The sequence below is a fragment of the Marmota marmota genome, unplaced genomic scaffold, assembly GCF_001458135.2.
Source record: "Marmota marmota marmota unplaced genomic scaffold, marMar, whole genome shotgun sequence".
Lineage (NCBI taxonomy): Eukaryota > Metazoa > Chordata > Mammalia > Rodentia > Sciuridae > Marmota > Marmota marmota.
In genome coordinates, this window is record NW_026000170.1 from 1,810,351 (window position 1) to 1,831,634 (window position 21,284).

At 33.3% G+C, this 21,284-nt stretch overlaps 1 protein-coding gene across 3 annotated transcripts in view; it reads right to left on the bottom strand.

The window, feature by feature from the left end:
* Positions 1 to 1,662: 1,662 nt before the first annotated feature.
* The window catches only part of Gcfc2 (GC-rich sequence DNA-binding factor 2), a 38,501-nt gene continuing 18,879 nt past the window's right edge, over positions 1,663 to 21,284 (bottom strand). For all 3 annotated transcript variants that reach the window (XM_048787428.1, XM_048787427.1, XM_015499863.2), the window contains 10 exons: positions 20,327 to 20,408; positions 19,690 to 19,802; positions 18,783 to 18,982; positions 16,760 to 16,910; positions 13,837 to 13,958; positions 11,153 to 11,229; positions 9,391 to 9,457; positions 7,086 to 7,232; positions 3,816 to 3,940; positions 1,663 to 2,024 (listed from right to left, as the gene is read on the bottom strand). In XM_048787428.1, coding sequence (XP_048643385.1) covers positions 1,907 to 2,024; positions 3,816 to 3,940; positions 7,086 to 7,232; positions 9,391 to 9,457; positions 11,153 to 11,229; positions 13,837 to 13,958; positions 16,760 to 16,910; positions 18,783 to 18,982; positions 19,690 to 19,802; positions 20,327 to 20,408 — 1,202 coding nt within the window. In that variant the 3' untranslated portion in view covers positions 1,663 to 1,906. The remainder of the gene's footprint in view (positions 2,025 to 3,815; positions 3,941 to 7,085; positions 7,233 to 9,390; positions 9,458 to 11,152; positions 11,230 to 13,836; positions 13,959 to 16,759; positions 16,911 to 18,782; positions 18,983 to 19,689; positions 19,803 to 20,326; positions 20,409 to 21,284) is intronic.

Sequence of the window (21,284 nt, forward strand, 5' to 3'; positions counted from 1 at the left end):
TTCACAATAGCAAGACTGTGGAACCAACCTAGATGCCCTTCAATAGACGAATGGATAAAAAAAATGTGGCATTTATACACAATGGAGTATTACTCTGCATTAAAAAATGACAAAATCATAGAATTTACAGGGAAATGGATGGCATTAGAGCAGATTATGCTAAGTGAAGCTAGCCAATCCCTAAAAAACAAATGCCAAATGTCTTCTTTGATATAAGGAGAGTAACTAAGAACAGAGTAGGGACGAAGAGCAGGAGAAGAAGATCAACATTTAACAGGGATGAGAGGTGGGGAGGGGGGAGGGTGGAGGATGGGAAAGGCAGCGGAGCACAACAGACACTAGTATGGCAATTTGTAAATCAATGGATGTGTAACTGATGTGATTCTGCAATCTGTGTATGGGGTGAAGGTGGGAGTTCATAACCCACTTGAATCAAAGTGTCAAATATGATATGCCAAGAAATTTGTAACGTTTTGAACAACCCACAATAAAAAATTAAAAAAAAAAAAATAAAGACTATCAGAATAGTTGAATGTTCTAATATTTTTCATTATACGAAAGGCAAGAGAAGCATTTCTGTTTAAAAATCTTAAGGGAACACATTCGACACATTTCTAGTTAAAAATACAAAAGTCAGAGGCTAATTTATAAATGTACACTTTAATAATAAAAAATTTACACATTTCAGATGCAATAAAATCTGCCATTTATGCAAAAACAAAAAATTACACAAAAGTTTTTTTTGAGAGAGGGGTACCTGGGATTGAATTCAGGGGCACTCAACCACTAAGCCACATCCTGAGCCCTATTTTGTATTTTATTTAGAGACAAGGTCTCACTGAGTTTCTTAGAGGATCATGAGTTCAAAGCCAGCCTCACTGTTGCTGACGCTGGCTTTGAATTCATGATCTCCTGCCTCAGCCCCCCCGAGCTACTGGGATTACAGGCGTGCGGCCATTGGACCTGACCACATACTTTCATAGATAAATGTCTGAAAGGATAAAATTAAGATGAAAACAGTAATTATTGCTGGGGACAGTCATAGTGAAGGAATGCTAAGTGCTTTCCAGCAATGGTCTGACCAAAAAGCAGCAACTTGCTAAAAAAGCAACGGCAGCATACCAAAAAAAAAAAAAAAACATCTTATACAAAAGAAAAGTGACAAATGAGAAAAACTAATTTGCCACATAGGACAGGCAAAAAAAAAAAAAAAAAAAAAAAAGTCTTTTTTACAATATAAAGGCCTTCAAACCCATAAAAAAAAAAAAAAAGAATGGATATTTCAAAAAGAATAACGAATTGTCCAACCCAATACATTTTTTGCTAACAGCCAAAACAAAAGAATTACAATTCTTTTTACCTGTCAAATATAATAACTGGTGGCGATTCAGTGGCACTCTTACGCTTATTTGGTCTTGGTACAAGAGATTGGTACAGATTTCTGAAGGACAATTTGACTATCCAGTTAACACATAATTCTTTCTAATTAAGATTTCCTTATTAATTGTAAACAGGAGTCTTTAAAATAATTACAATTTAAACATAGTTTTATGGTCAAAGCAGAAGACTTATTTGCTCCTCTAAGCCAAAATAACTACATCTGAGATTTCTCCATCTCCCCTCTTAGAAAAGTAAAGAAATTCAAAGACATACAGATTGATCTCTTACTGCTCCTGTGCATTTAATTTCTTCAAGCACCAGTTAATTAGGAAGGGCAGTTTTCCAGGAAAGCAGAAGGAGGGAATGGAGGGAGGAGTTCTGTTCTTTGGAAATCCTACCCTCCATTACAAGGAATAAAAAGGCACCAGGCTTTGTTTTTTGTTTTGTTTTGTTTGCAAGCAAAGGGATTGAGTATTATATTTTAAAATATATAAATCTCATTTTAGTACTTTCCTATTAAGTGTACTCAAACTTCTTTAATTAGTGATTTAAGATGGTCTAGGTGATACTCTTCTGTGAGGGATTCTGCTTGATGTAAAGCTTTTATTTTCACCAGAATAAGAATTATTTCCTTGACTTCATTCCTGAAAAACAAAACAAAGAAACATTGCCCTCTTTAAAAATGCATCAGGGCTGGGAGTGTAGCTCAGTGGAAGAGTATGTTCTTAGCATGCACAACATCCTCAGTTCAACTTCCAGATCAGGACCACCACCAATAAAAAGTGAGATATGAAGGCACAGTGATCAACTCAGGACCCACTAATTATTCATTACTCCAAAACAAAAGCTTAACCTTATGTCAGTACCTAATATAGCATGAAATACAGAGATGCTGCCTTCTTCCCCTACAGCCACACACTGCACAGTGACATTTTGATCAATGACGAACTGCTGAAAATTCTATTGCCCAGTGACACTGCAGCCATGATAACATCATATTCAATACATTACTTATGTTTGTGGGGATGCTGGTGTGAACACACCTACTGCACTGCTGCTATATAAAAGTACAGTACATACGATTATGTAGTAACACCTGATGATAATAAACAACTATATTAGTGATTTATGTATTTACTACACTATACATTTTTTTTTTTTTTTTGGTAGAAGGAAGAAGAGAAAGAAGGAGTAAAAGCCCTGATGCATTTTACTAGGAATTGGACCCAGGGGTGCTCTACCACTGAGCTATATCCCTAGCCCTTTCTAAACTTTTAAAAAATTCTGAGACAGGGTCTTGCTGAATTGTCCAACATGGCCTCACACTTGTGATTCTCCTACTTCAGTCTCCTGAGTAGCTAGGAATACAGGTATGCACCACCACATCGGGCCTATAATACTTTTTAATTATTATTTAAGAGTATATACTTTTTAAAAAAATTTAGAGTAAAACAGTATGCTGTGTTATGTCAGAAGTAGCCTCATATATCTAGTGCTTACTGAATCTCGATTGCATCATTTTCTCCTGTGCTTAATTTGATGGCCCTAGGAGTGATAGACTATAAAATATATATATACACACACACACACACACACACACACACACACACGTACACACTTACACACACACCCCTATACACATACACATACATGCACATACCATATAGTCCAGGTGTGTAGCAGCTACACCAACTATATTTGTGTAAGCACACTCTATGATGTTTGTACAACAATAAATCTCTTAAGGATTCATTTCTTGGAACATATCCCTGTTGTTATACTACAGTTTTAATGCCATTATGGTGGAAGCCAGAGTAGGAATATTTACTCCAAGGCATCAGCAAATGTTACAAATTTGGCCTTTGTCATGTAAATTTTTTCAGTTGGCAATTTACCAGAACACTACTGTATCCTGTAAACATTTGATGCTGTGAATGAGACATTCACACCAGAGATCTAGCTACTGTTGGGTAAAAACTAGGATGCACACTTGTATTGAAGGAGTGCTGAATTTTTAAAAATAGTCAAAAAAATTAAAAATACATGGAAATTGTTTTTCAGTGCTGAGATTAAATCTATGGTCTCTTATGTGGTAAGCAAGCATTCCATCACTGGGCTACATCCCAGCTCTCATTTTAAATGTTTAATAAGAGGTTTCTGATTTAGAGTTTTGATTCTATGTATTTTTTGGAAATGCTATTTTGGGAAAGATTTTATATTTAAAAATAGGAATATGCATGGGGTGTGATTATAGTGAGCCATTTCAAAGGTAACCATAAAAATATGTACTAATTCTACCAAGTCTCAACAGATTTTTGAGAAGTATAATAAATGTACAAATCTTTGTAAAAATTATACAAAATTTCTAAAAATTGCTGAGCTCATGCAAGATCCTCAAACTATACTTATGAAAGTTAAGATGAAACATGCCTTACCTGAATTCATCCCCAGACAATTTATGTGCAGACTGCAATAACAACTGAATGAAGTTTTCTAGCTGGGGAATAGATGTCCTTGTAGCACAATTTTCAAACCATTTTTCTGGTAGACATACTACTATCTGTTAATTAAAACACATGACTGTTTACGATAATGATAATTATCTAAGGACTCTTGCTAACAATCTCACAGTGATTATGCAAGTTGAGTATTATTCTTCCCTATTATAGTTTGATTCAATAAAAATTTTGGAAAATTTCCCTTATTTTGTGAAAGGTCATATGCCATTTAAAAAATCATTCTTTATTGCTAAGAGCTTAAAACAGACTACTTTTATGAATGTTCTCTAGAAGTGCTTATAATTCTTTCCATACTTGTGTATTCCTGGGATAAAAAATCCACATAAAACATAACTTACAACTAAGAACCGCAATGCCTAGACATAGATACTTTCAGTTAACCTAACTATATTTCATCTAGTACATGATCTACATAAACAAATTAGAGTTAAGGAATCAAGTGAGTGATTCTAAGATATACAGGGTGAAAGAAAAATTAATTATGCTTTGATAGTCTACTAATCTCATACATTGCTTTAAATGTCCATAACAAAATGAATCAATGCAGTGCATTCAATTGTTCTTTTGGAATAAACAACAACAACAAATGGCATTTTATAATCATCCTCCTGAAGGTAATGCATGGTTTTGGGGAAAGCTTTAGTAAAGTCAGCAAAATATTTAAAAAATAAAAGGATTCATGTGTGGCTCAGTAGCACAGTGCTTGCTTAGCACGAGTGAGGCACTGGGCTTGATCCCCAGTGCTTGGCGAAGGGTGGGGGAAGGGAGGAGATAAGAGAAAAATTAAAATGAACCAAATATTATAATATATGTTCAATAAAAATTCCAAAAAATACCTTCTAAAATAAATATGGCTGGTCAGAATTAAATACTTAGTTAAAAAAAAGCAGATGTGTATGCGCTGAGGGTGTAGCCCAGGTGTGGAGCACATGCTTCACGTGTGTGAAGCCCTGGGTTTGAACTCCAGCAGCAATAATAGTAACAACAAAAAATCCTAAAAAACTATGGATGAGGAAAAAGATTTATTGTATTCCTTAAAGACCTTCTTCAATTACTGAGAAAAAAAGGCAGACACTTAGTTAACTGAAAAAGGCCAAAGGTCCTATAAAATTTTACGCAAACTACTTTTTTCAAAAGTTTCAAAACTGGTTTGGAATTTAATACCATTTGTACTTGCTTGCCCCATATTTTGTATCACAAGTATCAATAAAATTCTCATGTAACTAAGAAGTTCGTATATAAATGAGAATAGAACTTAAACCCACATTTTGTTGATCTGCTTTTCTAGCCACATATTATGGATGTTCTATAAACATGTTTTGTCTTCTCTACTTTACAATCTTTATGTTCAAAGAGGACTCTCTAAATCTGAAACAAAGTACAGATGATAATTTAAATTTTTGATATGTAATGTTCAAATCTATACCCAATATGAAAACTACAGTCAGAAAAATCATGGTTGGCTAGGAAGTGGTACATCATTTCATATGTATTTTTTTTTTTTAGAAATTATAAAGTATATATTTTCTCATATACTTAAAAATTCTTCAACTACAGGCTTATCTTTTTGGACAGACCAAGATGTTTTGGGGGACATTTAGGTAGTTTCCAACTGTCTTCTATTATAAGTAATGCTACAACAATATTCTTTACATTTAAAATATCTGTATGTACATCTCTGATTTTTGACTTAAGATAAATTCTTAGAAGTCAAAGGTATGAACTTTGAAAGTTTTGTACCCATCATGCCAAAATATTCTCCAGCAGGCCTGTGTCCCTTCTCCCACAGTGTGGGAATCCACTGTGCTATGCACTCTTGTCACAGTGCTCTTGCTGGCACTATTGTTTCCCATGCTTATGCCAACACTGGGAATTACAGACAGAATAACAGCAAAAACATGGATCTCCACACATTTTTCTTTTTGTAGTACTGGCAATTGTTTCATGCATGTGAAGCAAGTGCTCCACCATTAAGCTACAACTCCAACCCTATTTAAAATAAAATTTTATGTTGAGACAGGGTCTCCCTGAATTGCCAAGGCTGGCCTTGAACTTGTGGTCTTTTTGCCTCAGCTCCAGAGCACCTGAGATTACAGTTGTATACCTTAGCACCCGGCTGTAAACAACTTCTAAAAAAATTGTCTTTACTATATAATAATTTTCATTTTTCTGATTATTATACTATAATCTTTCTCATGTATTTGTACATTATTTTTACATATCCTTTCTTGGTAACTTGATTTGCGTATTTTTGGTCATTTTTAATAAGAACATCTGAATTGTTTATTGATTTGCAAAGGGATTTTTTAAATTTAACATAGATTTTCATCCTTGTTATGTGTTACAACTTCTTTCCTACTTTCTCAACTTCCTGTCTTCAAAAATAAACAACAGAAGAAAGAATAATATAGTGATCCCAGTGAACATAGTCTCCAGTTATCAATTAATCAATTAATTATCAAATTAATTTTGTATCACAAGTATCAATAAAATTTATTTAGAGAGTCCCCTTTGAACATAAAGATTGTGAAGTAGAGAAGACAAAATATGTTTATAGAACATTCTTTCCATAATATGTGGCTAGAAAAGCAGATCAACAATTATCAACAATTAACAATTAATCAAACAATTATCAATTAATCTCAATGAATTTTTTTGATCCACTTAAGGTTTAGATTTTTGTCAAATCTATTGCTTTTTGTTATCATTTCTTCATTTGTATTTAAGTTTAGAAAGGACACTCTCACTCTTGATAGTTATTTACCTCTACTTCTATAATTTTACAATTTCATTTTTTATTTCACCTGAGGTTTATTTATTGACTGATTGTGTTACTGGGGGTTGAATGAGGCCCTGAATGTACTAGGAAAGCACTCTACCAATGACTATACCCCCTGTCCTTGCCTGAAATTTATATTGGTAAATAGTGAGAGGCAAGAATCTAACATTCTTTTTGTGAAGAGCCAGTTGTCTCAGCATCATTTATTAAGTAATTTTCCCTTATTGGTGATATTTCAAATCAGTATACTAATTCTTAAGTAGAGAGGGTCTGCTTCTGGGTGTCTACTGTTGATTTATTGACCTGTCTATTCTTTTGTGAGCATCACAATTTTAATTAATTTGCTAAAATTTTAATAGCTATATTTTTTAAAATGATAAAATCATAATTGCTCCTACACAACTTACCTGGTTGCATTTTTTCACAACATCTGGTCCAGGTATGGCATTAAGAAGAGCTATAATAAGGTAGCGATTTAGCAGCTTCCCTAGTCCTAGCTCTTGCAAGGTGTTGTCTGAAAGGACTCCATTCCAAAGAAGAATATTGCGGAAGAGCTAAAATAAAACATAAAGTGAATACACATGTGTTTTCTTTTCTTTTCTTTCTTTTTTTTACTAAAGATTGAAGTCAGGGTCAATCAGCCACTGAGTCACATCTCCAACACTTGTTATATTTTATTTTGAGACAGGATCTCACTACGTAGCTTAGAGCCTCCCTAAGTTGCTGGGGCTAGCTGAACTTGTGATCCTCCTGCCTTAGCCTCCCAAGTTGCTGGGATTACAGGTATGAACAATTGTGCCTGGCTTATGCATGTGTTTTCTAAGTCTCTAACAAACATAAAGAGTTGCTCATACTCTTCAATTCTCATTACAATTAGCCTGTCAATTAACTGTAACTCTCAACTACAATTAGTTGGAGCTGTCAACTTTAGAACCGAAAACATCTCTGAAAAATACCTATTTCTTTACAACCTCTATTTGCTCACTCTATTTTCCTTTTCTAGTATAACCACCCCAAATCTGTTTCAAATGAATTCACTAGGTCCTTTCCAGACCAACAATGTTCCTCCTCAATCCATCCTGTCAGAGCTTGCGGCACTGAGTACAAGGCTGCAGGATTCCAGGATTCATAAAGGACCATTGTTAAAGCCAGGGCCACTGTTGCCAAGGTGTGACCTTAAGAAGTCAGTCAATGCTGAGAACTTCATTGCTCTGATATATAAAGAAAGAATAATAACCTGGGCATTTGGTGAAGTCCCCCAAACTATAAAATAAATACTAGCTGTCTTTCTCTTTAAGTCCAGATCTTCCTGTGAATTTTATTGCATTCCCTCCCTTTCTTTCCAGAAGTTATTTACTACTCTGAGTGCAGAATGACATGCAGTTTTCCTATAATATCATGCTTTATATCATCACTGATGTTGTCTCCTCACCTTGAAAGTCCTTTCCCTGACTCAACCACATGACAAACATTAATTCACTATTGAAACTACTGTTTCTGATATGATCTATTGATATGATCTATGTCTTTTTGTTAAACCTAATAAACACTTTAACTCTCCTAATTCTTTTTGGTAGCACTTAACACGCTGGTCTTTACTTTAAATCTGGGATTGAGCCCAGAGGTGCTTAACCACTGATCCACATCCCCAGTCTTTTTTATTTTTTACTTTTAAATTTTGAGACAGGGTGTAGCTCAGGGCCTTGCTAAGTTGCTGAGGCTGGCTTTGAACTTGCATTCCTTCTGTATCAGCCTCCTGAGCCACTGGGATTTATAGGCATGTGTTGAAACACCTGGCTTGTCTTTCATTTACTTCCTTAAGGCCACTCTCTTATGGTTCTAAGGTTTCTATGAAAACACTACTTTCCATTTCCCTTCTTCTGTCAATATTTTCAACGTTCTTTCCATAGCCTCTTCTTCATGTTTCACCCTATCTCCTCAGAACTTGTCATTCAAGACCATGGTTCTAAATGCAAGCTGATTCCCAAAACCTCAACTCAGATGTGTCCTCTGATATTTGGATTCATATATCCAATTGCCTCCTAGACTTTTGGATTTGTCCCAGAGCTGTGTTCAATTCATTATATCCAAAACTGACCTTATCTTCCCTCCCTGGCTTTTTCTTCTTCCTTTACCTCCTATAATGTTCCCAGAGAATATAGTAAGTCACAAGGTTGCCGAAGTCAGGAACTTGGCTTTGACCTTATGTTCTCAGATGTAAATTAATTGAGTCTTTTCAGTGGTATATCTTAAATGTCTTCTGAACCCATCTTCTTACCATTCCTATTACTACTGACTTGACAATGACTTTATGTTTACTTTTTAGAACAAGGGTTAGCCAATTATGATTTGGGTGTTAAATTCAACCTCTGCTTGTTTCTATAGGGCCTGTGGGCTAGAATAGTTTTCACATTTTTTAAATGACATTAAAAAATGTTTTTTTAAAAACAAGTAAAATTTTATAACAAGTAAAAATTATGTGACATTCAAATTTCAATGTCTATAAGTAAAGTATTACTGAAACATAGCCACATTTATTTGTTTACATATTATCTGTGATTCTTTTGGACTACAGTGGCAGAATCCAGTATTTCAGTGGATACTACACAACCTGCAAAGCCTAAAATATTTATGATGTGGGCCATAAGAAAAAGTCTACCACTTTGTTTTATAGTCAACTCTATTAAAAATAAATCTGCATTTTTATTTTACCTTCAGAGCTGACCAGAATTGCCTTTCTTGGAACTTGGAATGCGGTGATGTTTCATTTTCTACAGCACTAATTGAAACAACAGAAAGAGAAAGGAGAAAATGCAAATTACTCTTTCAGAATCAGAGTTTTAAAAAACATTTATTTTAAACAAGCATACTAAGCCTTAATTGAATACAAATGGAAGTTCTCTACATGGAGGTGATCTGATATCTATCAAAAATTACAAACACATCTACACTCTGACCCACCAATCCCATTTTTGAGAATGTCTCTTGTACATAAGTTTTCAAATGTACAGAATGGTATGTCTGCTAGTTTATTTGCAATATCCACTGTTAGTAAGTTCAGCACTTTGGTGTCTATCAGTTTCAGTATATCTACATGATGCCCTGCTATATGCAGCTTCAAAAAAATATAGGAAAATTCTCATGATAACATGAAATGATCTCAAAGATGTACTACATGAGGGCTGGGGTTGTGGCTTGGCGATAGAGAGCTCGTCTAGCACGTGTGAGGCCCTGGTTTCAATCCTCAGCACCACATTAAAAATAAACAGATAAAATAAAGGTATTGTGTCCAACTACAACTAGAATATTTTTAAAAAAGTGTACTACATGAAATAAAATTCAAACTGGATAATATACTTTGCTGTAGAAAAACGGGGAAAGTAAGGTAATGGCATATATAAGTATTTACTTCTATTTGTATGAAGAAAATAAATATAAAAATAATTGATTATTGCATGCATGTATATGGATAAAGGAAGAAGGGCAAAATCTGAGTGTATAGAGGGCAGGATGGAAGTAAATTTTTTCATTTTAAGTGTAAATTAAATATTAGCAAATAAATCACATGTAGAAGGATTTAAGTAAAAACTTTACAAAATAAACCTTACCAAGGAAGAATTTTTATATGCAGACATCACTTCTTGACTCAAAAAAGTCAAAAAGCCAAGAGCTTTCTTTCTTCCCATTCCACAAAGTTTTCTATCCTGTGACTACTTACTGGGTAGCTATAGTTTAGCATGTACCTAATACTATGGCCATGCTTCTAATACTAGTTTTTTTTCTTTCTTTCTTTCTTTTTTTTTTTGAGAGAGAGAGAGAGAGAGAGAATTTTTAAATATTTATTTTTTAGTTTTTGGCAGACACAACATCTTTATTTGTATGTGGTGCTGAGGATCGAACCCAGCGCTGCACGCATGCCAGGCGAGTGTGCTACCGCTTGAGCCACATCCCCAGCTCTAATACTACTTTTTTTCATAAAGTAAATACATAATTCACAGCTGCAGTTTCTGGACATTCAGTGAGGTTCTAGGCTTACACTATTCTGCTTTTATACAAAGCTTTGTTTTAATCTGAGCACTCTTCTCGTCTTCCTAAAGTTCTGTGAAATAGCAACTAATTTTATACTCATTTTACAGATGAGGACAATGATATTTAGAAAGGACCAAGATCAAATATCTAGTAATGGTGGATCCAACCTCTAGAACCTGTGCTTTTTACCATTTTATGCAACTGCTCATGTTCCTAACGAACATTTAAACAAACAAACAAACAAAAAATCAAAAGTCCAAGTGCTAAGTATCATACATGGTATACAGCAGGTGACTGAGAAATACTTGTTGAAATCTCAATTTGCATCTTAATAGAATATGTACATATATGTTTTAAGAACAGTATAGTTTCTCTTGCATTATGTCCTTAAATCTGTATTACATGATGAGCTATTTCAAACAATACAAAAGTTAACAGCTTTTACCTCTTTGGGTATAGAGGAATAAAAACATCATCTTCTATCGCCTTCTTCATTCTTGAAGCAATGGATTTAAGTAAATCCTATTATTTAAAAATTGGAAAGTATCAGCAATAGTCATAATTGGAAATATATTTATCAAAAAACATTTTTTAAAAAATATTGTTTAGTTGTTAATGGACATTTATTTTACTTATTTGTATATGGTGCTGAGAATCGAACCCAGTGCCTCACACATGCTAGGCAAATGCCCTACCACTGAGCCACAACTCCCCAGCCCCCCAAAAACCATATTAAAAAAAAAATTCTATGCAGTGTATTCTCAAGTCATTACAGTGCTCAACCAGTTCAACATACAAAGATGTAATAGTAAACACTAGCATGCACATATTCCTGTTCTGAAAAAAGACAAGTTATACACATAGGAAAAAAAATGCAGCAAATATTAAGATATTCAAAGTAATTTTTGACACTTCAGATGTGACATTTTTACAAGAAAAGTGTAAGCTTTAAAATAATTAAACAATTTCCATAGACTTATAAAAGGATTGAGATAAATACTAGGAAACTCTGACAATCACAAGAACATTTTCCTATGCTATTTAACAAGGGTAGTTCTATAAAAAGTCCCAAAATAAAGTTTATATTTGCCACCATTAAATATATCAAACTCCCAATACCAAAATATGCTAAAATGAACATGCAATGTGGAAGCTATACTAAAGAAAACAGCACGAGGCTCTTGAATATTGCAAAGTGTCTATAGAAGTTTTCTTAGGTGTGTCCATGAGAAAGAAACTTCCTTTCAAAAGAGCCATTATAATGGGTAGGTCAACAGAAAAAGTGAAATTATTTAAAATCTTTTCATTCTATCCTTTTCAAATGTAGATGTAAAAGAGAAAAATCTAAACATAATTTTAAAAAATATTAGCTTATGAATAAAAGAGGTGAGTGGTGCATTCTGATGCATTACAACCATAATTTTAGTAGTGAAAATTTGTACACATTCATAGAATTGGCTATTAAAATAATTACCAACTGGGATACCTATTCATTTAGGCTATTGCCTGTGGCTGTAGATGATCATTTTCACTGCTATATTGTATTTTGTTGTATAAATACTAGTAGTAGGACATTTAGATGGTTTCCTGTTAAGGATCTCTTATGAAAAATGATACTATAAAAGTTCTTGCAGATATTTTAGTACACATAAGCACACATTTCTAATGGGCATATACATAGAAATGGAACTGCTGGAATATGCTCATGACTGGATGTCCAACTTTATATAAAATGCCAAATTGTTCTATAAAATAGTGGTACTATTTTATATTTCCATGGCTGTGTATGAGACATCCTGTTTCCCTATATCCTTATAAAACTTATTGCTTTTTTTCTAAATGTTTATAATTCTAGTCATATCCCATTGTGCTTTATTTTTCATTTCCCTGTTGGGTAATGCTTGGCATATTCTTATGTATTTATTTGCCATTTGGAAAGCTTTTCTGCAAAGTACCTAGTTAAGCTGCTTGTCTATGTTTCTGGTTTTTTTGTTTTATTTTTTATTTCTTTTGTATTAGGTTCTATCTTTTCGTATTGATTTACAGAAGCACTCATGCACTCTAGCTACAGGTCCTTTGTTGGTTTGCTTATGTCCTTAACATAGTAAATTTACTTTGTGAAAATTCATTTTGTTTGTATATCAAAGATCAGAAATGACCAAAGTATTCCATCAGGGAATTTTAATGACATCATGCTATATCCATCCACTAAATGAAAATATTAGCTAAAGTTTTTGAAGACTGTACTAACTTACAAATATAACTATGTAATGAGATAATGTTAAGTGGAAGAATAATACATACATGTCCATTAGGACTATAACTTTGGGGGAAAAAAAAGGCTGGGTGAAAATATCCAACAACGGTACCAATCCTTGATATGATTACTAAGATGAAAAGATGATGGGAATTTCAAATATTTTTTCAATTGTGAAAAATATTTCTATAAAGAGATATTGTTCTTATTCTTAAAGAATCCATATTTGAATAATAATAATGGCATACTAAACACTAGAATAAAAGTTATTTTAAAGTCAATGATACTACATGCAGCACAAATGAAGCTGTCATATAACTATAACAAACTGAATTATTCATAAATGTAGAATTCAAGCAAATTTTTCCCCCCTTTTTGGTACTGTGGACTGAACCCAGAGATGCTCAACCACTGAGCCTCATCCCTAGCCCTTTTTATTTTGAGACAGAGTCTCACTAAGTTGTTGAGGCTGGTTTGAACTTGTGATCCTCTTGCCTCAGGCTCCAAGTTGCTGGGATTACAAGTATATGCCACCACACACAACCATATTTTTTCCAAAGAGGCATATTAAACTGAATTTTTATGTCTTTTTTGATTTAATTATCCATACCATATTACTCAAGTGGCCAGATATCAATATTTATAACATTAAAAGCAAACTCATTTCTTAAACATTTTAAATTTTTTAAGGAAAAAATCATTTTCTAGGTAATATCTCCATAAAATAGTATCTGAACCTATATAAATATTTCATTTCATTTATTTACTTTTTTTTTTTTTTTTAACAGTGCTGGGGATTGAATTTAGGACCTTGCACATGCTACATAAGGGCTCAACCACTGGGTTACAATCCAATCCTAAGAAATTATTACCTGTTGGCTTTTATTAACTTCATTTTCATAAGTGGAATGTTCTTCAAGAATCACTCTGCAGTGGTTTATTAAACTTGTTGTCTGTGAAGTTGACAGTGGATCCCAAATGCATTCTACAAAGTCTGAAACAAAGATTTTTAGTGGTGTGCAATTTATTTACTAGATTACTTTATATCTCATGTACAAATATCCAAGGCCTTTAGCACAGACTATTTTCCTCCTTATTTAAGTTAAAATCTATGGTCAGTCATTGCTATTACATTTACATACACCCTCAATTTCTTTGTCCTCCTGTGCTTTGCTGAAATCATCTGGTTAAACCACAATCCTAATTAAATCCACCTGTCTCTGAGTCTGTGTTTGTTACAATTCAGCTAAGATATGCCTGGGGAAAAAGAAATCACATTAAGTTGATCACCATAAAACTCCAGTGAGTCCTTTCTGATCCATCACACTTTCTGATCCATTACTTTCCTTTTTGCCTAGATGATTATTTCATACCTCCTGTTACTCTTTTCTCAGCTACTTACTTTACTTCCTGATTTGAGTTAAAAAAAAAAAAAAAAAGGCAATCAGAAGAGAAGCTCCATGATCTTCTACTATGGGATCCATACATCTACTTGCACTTCTGCCTGTATGTCTCTGATTCTTTTGGATGAAGACCCACACTCCCAGTTAAGGCCAATCCTTTACTTATACATGAGATCCCAACTACCTTGGTTTTCTCAAAGATATTGTTCCTGAAATTCTGCCTTTACACTTTGGTATTGTTATCACTTCTACTGGATTTTTCTCATTAGCCTAGAAGCAGTTATTTCTGTTGTGTTAAAAATAATGCCGGTCTTGAGCTAGGTATGGTGTCTGTCATATGCCTGTAATTCAAGTGACTAAGGCAGGAAGATCATAAAAATTTGAGGCTAGCTTGGGCAACTTAGTGAGATCCTGTCTCAAAAACTAAAAAGGGCTGGGAATGTGGCTCAGTGGTAGAAAGAACACTTCTGGATTTAATCCCCACTACCAGGAAAAAAAAAAAAAGAAAATCCCCTCTTAATTCTATTATTCCCCACCCCTGCCCAAGTACTGCTTCATTTCTCCCCTTCTTTTTAAGACAAAATTCATCAAACTATTGTCTAAGTTTCCATCTCCAATTTTTCTCTTCCATTTTGTTCTTGAATTCCTTTTGCTTACATTTTACCTCCTTCCCATCATTCTGCCTAAATTGCTTTTATCAAATCACAAGGGATATTCAGATAGTAAACTCCAGTGGCTAATTCTAATCCTTACCTGACTTACTGTCAACAATTAAAACAATTCATCATTTTTTTCTTCCTAGAAACCCTTCCTTTACTTGGCTTCTGGGCACCACTTACCTGGTTTCCTACCTCTTTGGCCTTTGTCTGCTCCTTACCTGACTTCTAAATGCCAGAAAACCTTAGGACTCAGGTCACTTTTCTTTTCTTTCCTATTTATATTAATTCCCTTAATATTTAGTTATTTTATGGCTTAACTGTAATCAATATGTACATAAATTTCAAATTTATATCTGTCTGGACTGCCCCTTTATAACTCATACATTCAACAATGTAATTGACACTCTCATTTAGATGTCAGGCAACCCAAACTCAATATGTTTAATATAGCTTCCTCCACTTCAAGAAATAACAATGATATTCTTCCAATAATCATGGAATTACCCCTGATTCCTATCTTTATCTCTGCTCCATAACCATTAGAAAAATTTGTTAGTACCACCTCTGAAATATATACAGAATGCAACCACTACAGGAACCCAGGTGGTTTTCATTTTTTATAAAGTGACTTATTTATGGAACTGTTTAATCATAAGAATTTGATTTTTTCAGGAGAATACTTGTATGAAAAAAAATCTTTAAAAATTTAATGGAGATGGCTGAGAAACTATATAAAGGCAATGGCTTAAATTTTGTTTTTTTTTTTTTAAAAAACTTGTTTTTATTATTTTTTTTAAATATCCGACAACAGTGGAATGCATTTCTATCCTTATTACACATATAGAGCACAATTTTTCGTATCTGTTTATAAAGTATGTTCACATCAATTTTTTAAAAACAGTTCTGTAATCTTTTCTATCAAAATTGATTCTGTGACATGGTGAAACAGATCCTTGTCAAGTACAATTTTAGGTAAAACAAGTGTCTTCAGACTGAAATCTAAAGCACAGGCATTAATACTAAGTTAATTAATACTGGTTGCAAGTGGCAGATACACAGAAAATATAGTACTTTTCTTTTAATGAAAGGGAAAAGAAATAAAGAGAAAAATCATAAAAGGAGAAGTTAGGAGAAAGAAAGAGATGCTTTTTGACAGTATAAAGCATGCTCTTAACAAATGAATTAGGTGTCACAAAAGCAGCAGTAATGTCACAATGCTGAATGATCAGAGATGTAGAAGTTTGATAGCCAACCATTTGCCCACACAAGCATTTTTTTTTTAAATATTGTTTAATTGTAGACGGTCACAGTATCTTTATTTATTTATTTTTATGTGGCGCTGAGGATCAAACCTAGTTCCTCATGTGTGCTAGGAGAGCGCTCTACCACTAAGCCACAACCCCAGCCCCCCACAAGCATTTTTAAAACAGTTTAAACTTGATATCGGTTGATCTTTTTTTTTTTTTTTTCATATTTATCTTTTAGTTGTAGTTGGACACAATGCCTTTATTTTATTTTGTTTATTTTTATGTGGTGCTGAGGATCCAACCCAGGGCCTCACACATGCTGGTAGGCAAGCGCTCTACCACTGAGCCACAATCCCAGCCCCTGTTGATATTTATTGTATATAACTTTTCTTTTTGTTACAAAACTTCTGAAAAAAATATAACTGAAGAGAATGATTTTATACTGTCAAAAAGCAAATTAATGTTAGCAAGATTAAAAGGGAGTACCTGTAAGTCGAGGAATAACTGTCTTGTTGATGACTGAAGACAAAATTTTTTTATCAGAACTAGTGTCTCTCTTTGCATCTTCCACATTGTTATCCATAAATTCTTCTATACACGTGAACCATGGCATTTGTTTTAAACCTATGGAATCCAACTTAAAAATGGAATTATAAAAGTTATAAATAAATACTTAAACAATAGTGTAACCGTTGTTAACTTTTCCAGTAATCATCATAATTTTTTCTATGGATCAAGAAGAAAATAATTCCACATTTTAACACTGTGTATGTAGCATTAGACCACCACTTGGCAGATGTCATGGGTAAGACATAATGTGTATGCAATGTAACAAAAAGCTGAATTGTATGCATTCATTCATACAGCAAACAATCAGCAAATGCTCAATGAGTGCCAGGGCCTTCAGAGCCTACCATATGGCAAGTGCTCTTGTAGGAGCAAAACACATTTGAAATAACCATGAAATTTGCTCATAAAAATTCAGCTATCTCAAGTAAAATTTGCTTCTGGTCTTTTTTTAATCTCATAAACATAAATATGTGATTTGCAAGTGTTTTTAGCTTATTAGAAAATAACATATGACCAGTTATTATTTGTTGAATGCATTAATGAAATGATCTCTGCTAGCCACATAAGTACCCAATTCAGTTTGCATGGTTAACAATTAGGCTGCTGCCCAACTGACTACCTAGCACTTTCTTTTTTTTTTTTTTTTTTCCTTTTGTTTTGGGTACCAGGGATTGAACTCAGGGGCACTCAACCATTGAGCCACATCCCTAACCCCTTTTTTGTATTTTATTTAGAGACAGGGCTTCATTGAATTGCTTAGTGTGTCTCACTATTGCTGAACTTTGAGGCTAGCTTTGAACTCACGATCCTCCTGCCTCAGCCTTCTGAACCACTGGGATTACAGGTATGTGCCACAGTGCCTGGCTACCTAGCACTTTCTTAGAAATAAACTTGGTTCCTGAACCATGAAGATTATGTGGTCCTGAACCTAACCTGGAGTCTACAGACATCATGACTAAGAAAAAGAGTAGTGTGTGTGGCCTTTGGTTCAGTCCCTAGCATGGTGGTGGCAGGTAGAGAGAGGCAAAGAGAAGAAATAATTTATTTTGTTAAATCTTTATCCTCAACTTCCTTCTCTTCTAGATTCATTTTCTCATTTCTGTTTGCTGAGTAGGCATGTTCCCAAGGATGTCCCCTATTGTTTCATCATCTATGAAGAAAAATAAACTTCCTATAAAATCCTCTTCATTCTTTCTGAAAAGTCCCTACTACTATGCATGAAATGACTACTCTTCTAATACTCCAGGATCAACACCTTGGGGTTATCTTTGTTTGTAGAGGGTTAGGGTTATTCTCTACATTTCACTACTTCTTAATTCATAACTCCTCTTATAATCAATTATCTCCTTCTCTTCCCTTTGCCACTATCATGGAATCTGTCACATTGAATTTGGGCTATAAGAATGGCTTTCCATTTCTTATTTTCATCCAAGTTAGATAACTAGCAGGGCTCCCTAAAACATTACTTTCAGTCTGTTACTCCTTCAATTACTTACCAAAATAAGTTCTTATCTGTCAATTTCAGTGTAATTTCCAGCTCCTGAAATAATAGTTCTCCCTTTATATCTTTAATCTCCTACTGTTGAAATCCTCTCCCTCCTTCATTCAGGCCTCCTACCACCTCTTTCCAATATGTTATCTCCAGCTTCAGAGCCCTTGGAATAAGACTTTTATTTTGATTTCCCCAAACCTATACTACCTTATACTTTTTGGAAGGATTTCAAATAATATATAAAAATTTAGTGGTGCTCAGACTGAAAAATCGAGTCACAGCCAAGTAAAGAAGAATGTAGCGTAAAATACACATTTCCAGACTATTGTTTCAAAGCTCTGAATTTTAGCTCCAACTCTTAGGGTAAGGTATTTTATAGCTAACTTGATAGCAAAGGAATTTAAGTAATTAATGTGACCAGGATAATCACATGTTAAGTGTAAATACCTTAAGAGGATTCCAATCAAGCAACTGGACTCGTATTAGGGGATTTAAAAGTTTTGGTATGCATAAGCCAATAAAAGCATCATAATAGGAATCAGGAAACTTTTCTCGCCATTGCTGAAATTTCAATAAAATATTCTGGATGTTACAAAAATCATCATGCACATCTTCAAAAACTTTCTTATGATCCTGTAAAATGTCACCTGTAAAACAAACAAACCTCTTTAAGTTATGCATTTCAAGTTTTGTTTTCCTTATAAACATAGTCACATACGACTATGTAATCAATTGAGTTAAAAACTTTCCTTTGATATTAACATATAATTTTCATTAAAAAATCATGTTAGTAACAAAAGTGATAATATCAATACTAAGAGCAGCTACCATTTAATGAGTCCCTGCTTTTTGCTAAAATACTACATATACATTATCTCATCACCAAGATGGATATAATCTACTCATTTACAGAAAACAAACAATATCATATTTAGGAGGTCAATGAATTTGCCCATGATCACACAGAATAAAGCCTTACTTTGAACTTAAGTCTCCTGACTCTAAAGCCCAGACTCTCTTAACCATATACACTGAACCTTCTCATTATGTCAATAATGGTTTCACTAAATTCAATTGCTTTAAAGTAAAAATAATTAGCACTGGAAGTAGGAGATAAAGAAATGAAACTAAAATATTCATTTGTAACAAAAGAAGGGAAAAAAACTATATAGATGCAAGAATAGTCACAATGTTCCTTAGCCATTATTTTCTATTTTTCCAGAGGGTGGAAAAGTCTTAAAGGACAAAATCATTTTTCCTTTTTCTTGAATTTTCCCAAATGTTTTATATAACTTATGTATTTAAAGGCAATCATAGCCAAAACATTTCATACTTTGGAAACATGGTAACTGACCTTGGCTTTTTTGGAAGTTGGTCATCTCTGCAGAAGACAGTTCATCATCACTAGATGTCCCTTCCTGATGGTTACAGTTACCAGAAAGTGCTCTTGCTTGTCTTCTTTGTATCCTATAAATTTATAATTGCAATGAATCACAAATAAATGGAAAGCAAATAGTTCTTGCCAAAATAAATACTTTAAAACAAAAAGTAGCAGTAATTTTATAATTTATATATAATGGCCAGAAACACACCATCATATTAGGATATAATTTTATGGTACTATTTTTTGAAACTTTCAGCTTCATAATTTTGTGATAGTGATTCTTCCTCTTTTTTCTTATAACAATTTCTGACAAGAACATTCCCGTGGGTTAACCAGTTTCTGAAGAAGGGGTAATAATAAAATTAGAACTAGCTTCTAGTTAAGAATAATTCCCAGCTTGATATATGTCAATTTTTTCCCCCTTCCTTTCAACAGATTCAAATATACCTTTAAAGCAGCTGAGAACTGCTTACAAAATTTTGGTCTTATATTATTTTCACAAATTAACATGTCAGATTAGGTTTAATTATATCATACAGTTAATTCTATTTAAATAGTGAAAAGTACTTGCTCACTGATGCTTTAAGTCTTCACTTTCTATAGGTACCTTCGAGATTCAATATCTTCTAAAATGCACTGAGTTTTTTCATCTATAGCCAAACTTCCATTTGTTGATGTCTCAGCTTTACCTGTTAATGAATAAAATTCATTTTGTACTGCAAATTTTCAAAATAAAAATGAAACACCTTGAAAAACAAAGGTAATACCATGAATGCATATACATACGTGTACATATAAACACACAAAATATGCTTACATTGCATATTTCATTGTTCAATGAAATTTTCACTTTAATTCCCTCTAACAATGTTACTAGGTCTCAAGTTTCCTAGCCTAAAAAAGGTACCTTGGTTGGTAATTTAGTACTTGATAACAACAAGATAATTTTATTTCCATATTTCTTTTCTTCATATTCTTTTTCAATAATTTTTACTGATTTTCTCTATAGCTAAATACTAGAAATATTTGCATTGCCAACATCTTATTCATATTGTTATCTATTTTAGTATAGATCATTATTTATGACTGAGAAATGCAATTTAATCCCTTTCACTATCCCCTGATAGCACTTCAATGAGAGGAAGACATCTCTGAAAATACAAAACCAGTGTAAGAACTTAAATGAAGTATACAGATTTCATATATTGAAACCTTCAGATGAGCCTATACTAAAATTCACCATAACCAGTTGGTTGAAGAGTCCTTAAAACTACAAAGTTAGATCTCTGACAGTCGGTAGATTTATATGAACTCATCTTAAAACATTTCATTAAATGGCCATATAAATATTTTGCTTAATCTAAGGGATTGGATTAGAAGTTATAATATTTGTTTTTTAACGGTAGATTTAATTTATTTTGAAACTCTACCTGTAAATGTTTTGTTTTTGAAAGGGAACAGAGGAAGGATTAGTGAGAAAATACACAAAAAGCTTACTTTTTTTTTTAAGTAAGAATAAAACCATTTTTATTCTCCAAATGATAATGTATCTTCATGAATAATAA